The sequence below is a fragment of the Diplotaxodon limnothrissa genome, linkage group LG22 (assembly GCF_057381915.1).
Source record: "Diplotaxodon limnothrissa isolate DT_005_m linkage group LG22, D_limnothrissa_male_GT1.1, whole genome shotgun sequence".
Lineage (NCBI taxonomy): Eukaryota > Metazoa > Chordata > Actinopteri > Cichliformes > Cichlidae > Diplotaxodon > Diplotaxodon limnothrissa.
The window spans coordinates 13,330,351-13,340,065 of NC_140616.1; the positions used below are offsets into that span (position 1 = coordinate 13,330,351).

Consider the following 9,715-nt stretch of genomic DNA (forward strand, 5'->3'; position numbering starts at 1 on the left):
CGTAATCAACCTGCCACCTCCCACCTCCCCGCACCGCCTCCTCCTCCTCTCCCCCCGTCTCTGTTCCCTCTCCTGTCTCTGCTGCTTTTTGCTCCCTCGGTTCTCCATCCACCTCCTCTCTATCGTTGCAAATGCACTTACGCTGAGACGCACTTGTGAATTCACCCCGTGGGGAGAAGAAGAAACACAGGTGGAAATTGGTATATTAACAGGCATAAAAAAAATAAAAAAAATAAATAAATACATAAATAAAATAAAGGAACAGAAAAGGGAGATTGCAGTTGATCACACAAAGAGTTGGAACAAAGCGGCACACAAAAGCAGAGATGCACAAGTGCGCTCCGTTAGCGTTTGCACATGTGGATGCACACACAGATGCGCACACACATGGGCAGGCAGCCACATAAAGCGGAGAGAAAACTCAACCTTCTCCTGAATTCAGTCAAACACAAAGAGACTGACAGCACTTGTGCAGTTCGATAATATTTAAACAATGTCCCAGTCTTCAGTGTCAAAGCCGCTTCCCGGTGTTGTCTCCGGCTCTTACAGGGTTCACCAGTCTGTCCGGCGCTGACAGTGTCTCGAAGCTGACATTCAGCCGTTTAGCCAGACAGACAACAAAAATCCTTCAAAGTGAAGAAACCGAATATCAAAGAGTAAATTCCTAACAATACTCGAGTTGACTCTCAATTGTTTTGTCTGTTCTGACTGTTAAATATTCATGTCAAGTGTTGTTTGACTCGAATCAGTGGAGCAGAGGGGGAGAAAGAACTGAATCACAGGCAGATTTCTGTGTGTGTGTGTGTGTGTGTGTGTGTGAGAGAGAGAAAGAGTGCAGATAGAGTCCATGTCCTACTTTTTTCCCTTTTTTTTTTTTTAACTTTAACTGGCACGATTTACACATTTTAACTCCACTACAGTCCATGCATGCTCATTAGATAACCAGTCCTGCACCAAAGTTCAAAGAGCCTAATGAGTTTTGTGGCAACAGCCCTTCTCTGCTTTTGTGTGTGTGTTCGTCTAGCAAACACACACTCCCCAACCCCCCCAAAAAACACACAATTCCTCAGTAACAGATGTCTGTATTTAAGCTGATAAACACACTGCCTCAACGCACCTCCAGCCTTCACCACCCTTACACCACCCACTGTTCATTATGTCAAACTTTCATTCAATCCTTCCTCCCCTCCCCCTACCCTCTATTATTTCTCCCTCCCCGCTCCAACTTCATTTATCCAATTTCTCTCTAATTCACACCCATTTACCACCTCCATAAATCCGATCTGCATTCATCATTACAGTCGCCCCAGAGTGACGTACAGAGGACGAGCCCTTTTTTCCCCCCTCTGTTGTTGTCACTCTGCGCCGCCTGTCCTGCCCAGCCGTGCATTTATATGCATGCATATGTAAATGAATCGACGCGTGAATGCACACTTAACTCCAGATAGATTCATCAAGTGAACGCACTCGCTCCGAGGCGCGCTAATTGCTATCATCATCAGCATCATCCCCACAACTCGCTGGCATCAAGATATAGGTTGCATGTGGAGGCGCCGATTTATCTCCGTATTGTCAGTGGAATAAAAGAGTTATCATGTTCACATCACGGGAGCATGTTTAAGCCTTTAGACTTTCTGTTTTTGTCATTTTTTTTTTAAATGCACATGAAAATGCCAATTTCTGATAAAGTGAAGCTGAAGGGTGGAGGCTGAGCAAGTGTACAAAGCTAACAGGTATACAAGAGATTGTTAACATAACCCTGCAACCCACCATAGCTCGTGTGCATCTACAGTAGGAAGTTTGCTCAAACTAAAACTTCCTATCTCATATCCTGTGTAAAAAGCCGGAGCTATATTTAGTACGTGCATTTTTTTTCAGACTATTGATAAAACCCTTCTGTCTGCTCCGTCTGACTCCTTATGTCTGAGTAAATGTCAAGCTTAGTCAGATGTTCCACCACAAAGAGGGCTCTTTCCTCTCATACGTGCAGCTTAAATGCAAAGAAGGCCTCGCAGCGCAGATTTCCCTCTCATACACGCGGCTGATAGTGAATGAAGAAACCCGAGGAGAGCTCATAATAAACCCTGCAACTTCCCTCCATCCATCCATCCCTATCTTTGGATGTGTACTCCCCCAGGAAACACGTGCACACGAAAGCAAACAGACAGTTATGCACACTCGGGCACACAAAAGCACGCACCCTTCATTAAACCGTGTAGGTGTGAACACCTGCCCTCCCTTCCCCCAGCTGCACATGCAAATTCACTCCAAGTACACACACGGCTGCTCCCCCCACCCCAAACTTGGGCACAGGCTCTCTATTAGATTTAGATGTTATTCATTTTAGATATTAGATTTAAAATGAACAGCGAGGCATTGTTGCAAATATTACTTTAAGGAAGCATTAAACAGCTTCGTGACTATCCAAATGCATATGATTCTCATTAAATGAAGGAAAAGCTTGACATTTTGCCTTCTTGTTGAGAAAAATCACCACGGCTGTCATATCTATGCAGCATTTATAAACTAGATTTTGAAGCTTGTTAGCTTAGCTTGTTAATCCGGCTGTTGAAATAAGATGATGTGATATTCAGAGGCACTGATCGATGCATTTTATTCCCTTTGGAAAGAGATAGATGAAAAGAGCTAAGCTAACTGTTTTTATGCACAATTTCAAACTAACAAGGTTGTTTTTTTCTTTATACAGCACACAGTAGGAAGTAGTCCCCCGTACTCCAAACATGTTTGTACTTCCTGGACAAAACATGCTGGAGGAGAACATTAAAAGATGCCAATGAAGAAGTGCCTTAAACTTGTATTCCATGTGACTGCCATCAGAAGGCGAGATCTGTGGTTGCAAAATGACTTTCTGTCCTATAGAAGTTTTGCACGTGACGTCATGCACACATTACCTAAGAGCTATCTGCCATATTGGATGTGATACAACCACCAATGGTTAATTGGGTGACTTCCTAGAAATTGCTTGCTGTTGCTAGGTAAAATTGGTTGCAAAGATGGTGCTGCGGCAAAAACCCTCCTTGCGATAGTTTTGGTTGTTTGCAAATTGCCACTGTTGATTGTACTTTTGATGGAAATTGCCAACTTGTCTGCAAACACTCACCATGTACTAGCAGAGCGGGCAGAAAACGTTTTTTAAAAAAGGCACCACGCGAAAAAGAAAGAACCTCAAGCTACAGAGTAAAAGTTGTAAAAATAAAAAGACAAGTTTATTTTGAAGGCAAACAATTTACGTTTTCTGTTTTTGCCACACTTCTCACAGTTTTACAACTACTTGGTGAGTAGTTGGAGAGTGTTTGCAGACAACTGGGCATCTTCCATGCAAAGTACAAGCAACTGCAGCAATCTACTACCAACTGGAGCAATTGCAAAGAGGTTTTTGGTGCAGCATCCCCAGATTCACCTCATGACTGGTAGGAACCTCCAGCAAACAGTTAGAGAAAACACATTTTCCCTTGTCAACAACTCAGTGAGTGCAGGGGATCAACCAGTGGTTGCAGTTTTAGCAACTGATTTCTCAGCGATTGCCATCAATCAGCTACCACTCCCCAACCGGTCGAGGAATGCTACATTTTCCCTAATGACCGGTGGTAACCAGAAGTTTGCAGAGCAGTCTCTTGGCCTGTGTGATTCTACATTTTCACATATTCAAAATGGTGCACAAGCTATCACATGATCACTGCAAAACCTCGCAGAAATCTTGACCTCTGCAAAGACTTTCATTGTGAGATTTTGGGCTTAATAGTCACTCATATTTAATAAAAAAAAATGTAATATTGTAAATCTTGGCCATACTATGTTTAAAAAGTAAGAATTATCCATGGTACACATACTGTTTCTCGGTCAGACCTTCCCATCTTGGTGGCATCAATTTTTAAAAAAAATTTTTATTGTGTTTTTTTCATTAGTTTTTTTTTAAACCAGACAAAGTCACAGCATCAGTGAAAAGGCTTTTCTTGAGGTACCAAAAAAGGACTTCAGCTAAGCTACGTTAGCCTGCTGCCTGCCTGCAGGTTAATATTTACTGGACAGAAATGAGAGCAGTATTGATCGTCACATTCCTCTTGACAAGAAGACAAATACATCCCAATATGTCAAAATGAATTTTCCTTTAATCTATTGATTATTTTCCTGATTAATCACGCTCTTTACAGCCCATTGTGACATTAACATTATTTTTGTTTTAGACAAAAAGTGGCAAACATATTCAGTTTACTACCACAGAGGCCCAAAAAACCCTGAATCTTTGCTGTTTTTGCCAAAAAAGACATAAAAAAATTAATGCATCGTGAAAATGGTGCTGATTCATTTTCAACTATTTTGATTATTTCAGTTAATTTCAGCTCGACTGACCTTATTTGACATTATTGAGATCTAAGTTCAGTTTTGGAGGCTGCTTTACAAGATGGCTATGATTAATGTGGCATAATGTGGACGTTATTATCTCAGAGTGCCTCACAACAGCTGACCAGACCAGACAAATAGCCTGAGACAGTGCAGAGATAAAGCGATAAGAACAGAGGGGACAAGAGTACAAGATGTCCAAACAGGACAGAATGAGTGCAGCTCAGGAAGCAAATCTTCTTTCTCAAACCTCCATTTTCACACTCTGAGTGAATCTGCTGTTTTTTTTATTTATTTATTTTTTACTCGTGCCCTTTTCCCCCCTCCTCCATTCTCTCGCTTTCTTTCCTCGCTTTCAGATGAATGTGCTTTTGACACTCTTCTTCCACCTCACACTTAGAGACGGACTCTCTCACCTGAAATTAAACACGAGGCCAGGTGCCACTCTGATACAACCATCTGTTCGGCCCTGTTCTTTCTCTCCCCTTTTTCCCTTCTCATTGTTAGCAATGAGAGGGGAAAAAATAGTGCAGAGGGAAAAAAGGGCTGTAAGACTGACCCTTTCTTCTCAGAGAGGAAAAATGCATTTTCTTAAAATAAAAAGCAGTCCTGACTGTTAATGAGATCTTTCAGCTTTCTGTACATTCAGGTGTGCTTTCATTTAAGCTCTCAGTCCTATAATTGCTATCATGTTTTTCCTTTTGTATCACCCTGGCCATGAGATGCCAAAGTTAATTATTCTTTGGCAGTGCAGGTGCAATTAGATGACAATTACACCACAGCTGGTGGCAGGGGTGGGAAGCAGATCTTGTCCGTGTGGGCGTGTATGGAGCTAATAAGATGGTTTTCCTCTCGCTCTCTTTTTTTTCCATGGCAAGGAGGGGGAGGGCAGGGAAGGACTGGGAAAACACTTGAGGGTTTAGCTTGTTCCACACGGCTTAGAGGTAAGAGGTTGTGAGGAAAAAGAGCTGCTAGAGTAGCAGAAGGGGGGGGGGGCTTTATCATGGAGCATTGGGCCCTGCTGATCAGCCTGCGAGAGGTCAGGAAGGTCACGCTACTGTCACACTAACAACAGGATCTCTTTTGTTGCCACGTTAATACCATCCTGCCCCTTCAAACTGTCCCTGTCTGCCATTACAATGATACCCTACTGCTATAGTATTTTCTCCCCCGATAGAAAATGAATGCTTTAAATAATCAAACAGGCATTTATATTTCAAGAACAAAAAATGTGGTTTGAGCTCATAAAAATCTGCTTTTGGATTTCATCTCCTTCTTTTGTAATTTAGACGTAACAAAGACAGCATTTGACCTGTACCCTTAATGATGAGTTCTGACACCTCAGTATATATAAATAAAAATGTGGTTTAACAACCATTAGAATAGTTTCCCTGTTTTTTCAAGGGTAGCTGCACAGGCAGAGACCACCCTTGCAAATGTCTGATCCACACCCAGTCGTTTTGTTCGATTTGCAGTCCTGAAATATAACCGAAATTACTCAGAAAAAGAGCTTCAAGGGATACTCCTATAACCTTTCAAGGGATAAAGAGTTAAAGGTTCTCAGCTTCGCAGCAGAAGAAAACACTTATCAGTAATACCTGCTGTTGTTTATAAAAGACTCCTCCATGAGTCAAAAACCCTGCTGATTTAGTCCTCAGTTCTGTCCTGAAGTTGGTCATGTTCATTATACACACCTGGCTTTTTCTTTTGGGTGTTAGCGGGTAAGCTAACATCAGCTAACTCGCTAACGTGTTTGATTTACTAGCTAACCTCGGCTTACATCCTTGCTAACGGTGTTATGCAGAAGGTTAAATAGCAAAATATTTCACATCAGTTTAAATTTTTCATCTTTACGTGAATTGTGGCGTCTTTATTGTTGTCTGTTTGAGTTGCCAATTTGTCGATGTTAGTGATTTATTCACTAAAGCTTTAGGTTAACTTTTGCTAGTATCTAAATACTAGCCTCAATCTTACATGATAGAACCCTGAGCACTTGACACAGAGGTAAGACACTTTAGAGTGAACATCTTTTACATTTTTATACAAATTATTTTTTTAAATATTTTTTTGTATTTAGATTATTCAGCAGGAATAAATATACAGTAAATAAACTGTACCAGATATAGCTAAAACTTACATTTCTTTACATTTTAATTCAATGTTGTACTGGATTTGATGCCATTACCAGTCATTAGACAATCCCTGACTGGTTGGTAAGTAATCAATAGAGGATGCGGGGTAGTAAAAACCCCTACTTGCAATTGTTTTGGACAAGCATACTGCTGCAGTCGCTTGTAGTTTATACGAAAGGCTACGACTTTGTACCAAACGCTTGCTTGAAAAAGTGCAACACGGTGAAAGTTGTACCTCAGTGCTGCTCAGTCAACACATTCACTTTGAATGCAAACAGTCTCAGCTATGGATTGTGTTGCACTTTTCAGTTTTACTATCTTGTCCAAAGCAGTTGGTAAGTGAGTGCAGATAAGTCAGCATCTCCCACTGCAAGCTACAGCAATATGCACGTAACCAAACATATCACAGCACTGTATACCTCTTTGCGACAGATTTCAGTGGTTACCAAATGGTTGCCAACCAGTCTCTAAGTCTGTGTGACAGGGGCTTATTCACTAATGGTCACATGACTGCAAAATCTGAATAGTTCCTAGTCAGATGCCAGTTAAAAAAAAACTGTCGAGCATCAGTTTACAGGGCTATTACCAAGCGAGAGATTCTATAAAGGTTAAAAGGTTTAAAAGTTAACCAAGTAACACACTGAAAAAAACTGTACAACCAACCACATATAAAACTGGATAACTATTTATAAAAAAAATTCTAAACAGTCTTTATTTCTGTTTACCAACACGTCATGGATGGATTACTTTTTGTCTGTCAACTACTGGTTTAATAGATGATCTATTAATAGTTACTGTCTATCCTCTACTTAGAGTCTCTAAGCTTGTCATATTTTGACGTTTCTAGGCTAAAAAAAATGTATCAATTATGAAAAAATCTTTAGCTGCAGAGTTACACTTTTCACCTGCTTCTTCTCTTTTCCCTCAAAAACTACAGTCATGAGCTGCCATTCAGAAGAGGGGGGGAAAAAGAAGTGAATGATGTAGATTTCAACAAAAATAACCAAAAGGAAACAGCGGTGAAGCTGTCTTAGTAAAAGAGGAAGCAGCGGTAAGTCTGGGAGCACACTCTGTCTCAGTAATTCCTTGCCTTGTCGCCTTGTCTCCCATATAGTTGGTTATTATAGAGACGCGGCTGTCATGTCATATTTAGCTCTGGAAATGTCATTTGGCAGCACACCTGCTGCCTGGCTATGCTAATAAAGCTAGGTTTAACTTTGATTAGAATTCAGTGAGAGAGATGGATCGAGAGGAGGGGGAGATGGAGAGAGAGAGAGAGAGAGAGCGAGTAAGAAAGACAGAGACACGGAAAGGAAGAGAAACATCAAAGAGAATAAGAGCTGGCAAAGTCACTCCAGCAGCGAGCCTCATAGCTGTCTCTTCCGACCCATGACATGTAGCAAGATGACTCATGCCTTAACTGGATGGATATGTCTGGATGCATCACATATGAAACATAAGAGGAGGGGAGGGGCAGCCTCTGACCTTTATTGGTGCAGATTAGCTAAAGGGGGAAATCAACCCTACATGTCAAACTTGGTTAATTTTCCCAGGGTCCTGTGCAGCATGGTCAGATAGCCCGGCATGCCAGTTATTCTGCTTCTTTGATGTAAACACATACACGTACGCCGTCAAAGACTCGAAAAGACAGCCACACACTCACCCCCGGTAGCGTCTTCTGCTCGTGCAGTGCATTCTGGGCTTTCAGGGCAGACTCACGTGCACAGTATGTCAGGAAGGCACATCCTGGAGAAACACAAGGGGCACGAGATCACTCATATAAGTGCATTGATTTTTAATGTCTATATAACGTCAGCTGGCAGCCACCCTATTATAAATATACCATTCGGTCATATGTGTTCTTATTTTATTGAGATTAATAAACACTAAGAACGATTCTGGGTCAACGTGCATTCACATTTTCTAATAAATGTACAAATAAAAAGCCCCCGTGCCTTTAATCAGACTGTCATTTTTTGTTAAGCAGTTCCTCCTGTGGCACCAGAGATCTATGGGATTATTAAAATAATATCTATTCAGACACAAGCAGCCTGAATGAGTATTTAATATCATGCTGTTCAGGCAAAAATGTATGCACTCCTACATAATAGAGAAAGGCCTTCATTAACCTTTAGGGCTCCACACAAATCATGAATATGTAAATGTATGCAGAATAGGTGTTATAGGTGTTAGAGGACCCAAACCACCTGGCCTATATGTCTCCCCAATGACTGATGGCTTATGTGGATTTATAAAAGCTTTTGTTTTCTGCCCTCAGATTTGCATTAGGAATGACAGCACGGATCATTGTTCAGCTTCGGATCGCTCTGCCAGCTTCGGTCCAACTGTCAAACAGGATTTTGAACACGTCGAGTTTTCCTCCTAAATATACGGAGCCTGCCCACCATGTGACGAGGGGAAGTAGTAGTAGTAGTAGAAACAGTAGTGGCAGTGGGTGGCACCAGTTCTTTCAAACTGAGCGATATCGCCGTATGATACTAATTAGCGTCTGACAAAACACTTGGTTTTTTTTAGATGTATCTCAGACAAATGCGTTCCTGCTGATGAGAATTTACCAACATTTAAGTGAAAAAGTACACTCACATCTGAACTCAATTCAAGGAGTTTGGAGATGACAATTTTGGCCCTCTGTGAATAAAAATCAAGCTGGCAGGAGGGAACTTTTTTTATAATGTTTGTATCTTTAAATTCAGATTGTAGCATCATGAGGTAGGCGTAAAAGGAAACCTTCCAGCGTACCCCGAAGCCACGTATTCATGGAGTTAATAGTCATTTTATGTTTGTTCTAACTGTATTCAACAGTTTTTCTGCTGCTTCCTGTCGTGTAGTTGTTTCCACGGTAGGCTTAAGGTTTAAAAGCACATTGGCCTTGGTAAACCTCAGTCAGAATCACTGTCAATGATAGACAATAAAAATATGATATTTTATTTGTAACTGTAGCAAAGTCTATGTGGCATGAACGGATATTTGTCCATGCCAGAGAGCGAGTAAGATAATCTTTAATTCTTTTTATTTTAATTTGTATTTTTTAGTAGAAACACTAAACAGGATCTACAACATAAACCTTCCACCAGCTGTTCATCACAAAGGCTCCAAAGGGACAACAGCTCGATGAGAAATCATCCCACCTGACTCACACCTATTGGAAATCAAATCAGAGCATATACAAGAGAAAGCTTCCCCTGTCACTGCACAACAAG

The 9,715-nt window shown here is 41.1% G+C and overlaps 1 protein-coding gene across 2 annotated transcripts in view; it reads right to left on the reverse strand.

The window, feature by feature from the left end:
• The window catches only part of celf3a (cugbp, Elav-like family member 3a), a 32,008-nt gene that overhangs the window by 22,087 nt on the left and 206 nt on the right, over window positions 1–9,715 (reverse strand). For both annotated transcript variants that reach the window (XM_085346887.1, XM_085346888.1), the window contains exon 2: window positions 8,158–8,240. In XM_085346887.1, the coding sequence (XP_085203013.1) occupies window positions 8,158–8,240 (83 nt within the window). The remainder of the gene's footprint in view (window positions 1–8,157; window positions 8,241–9,715) is intronic.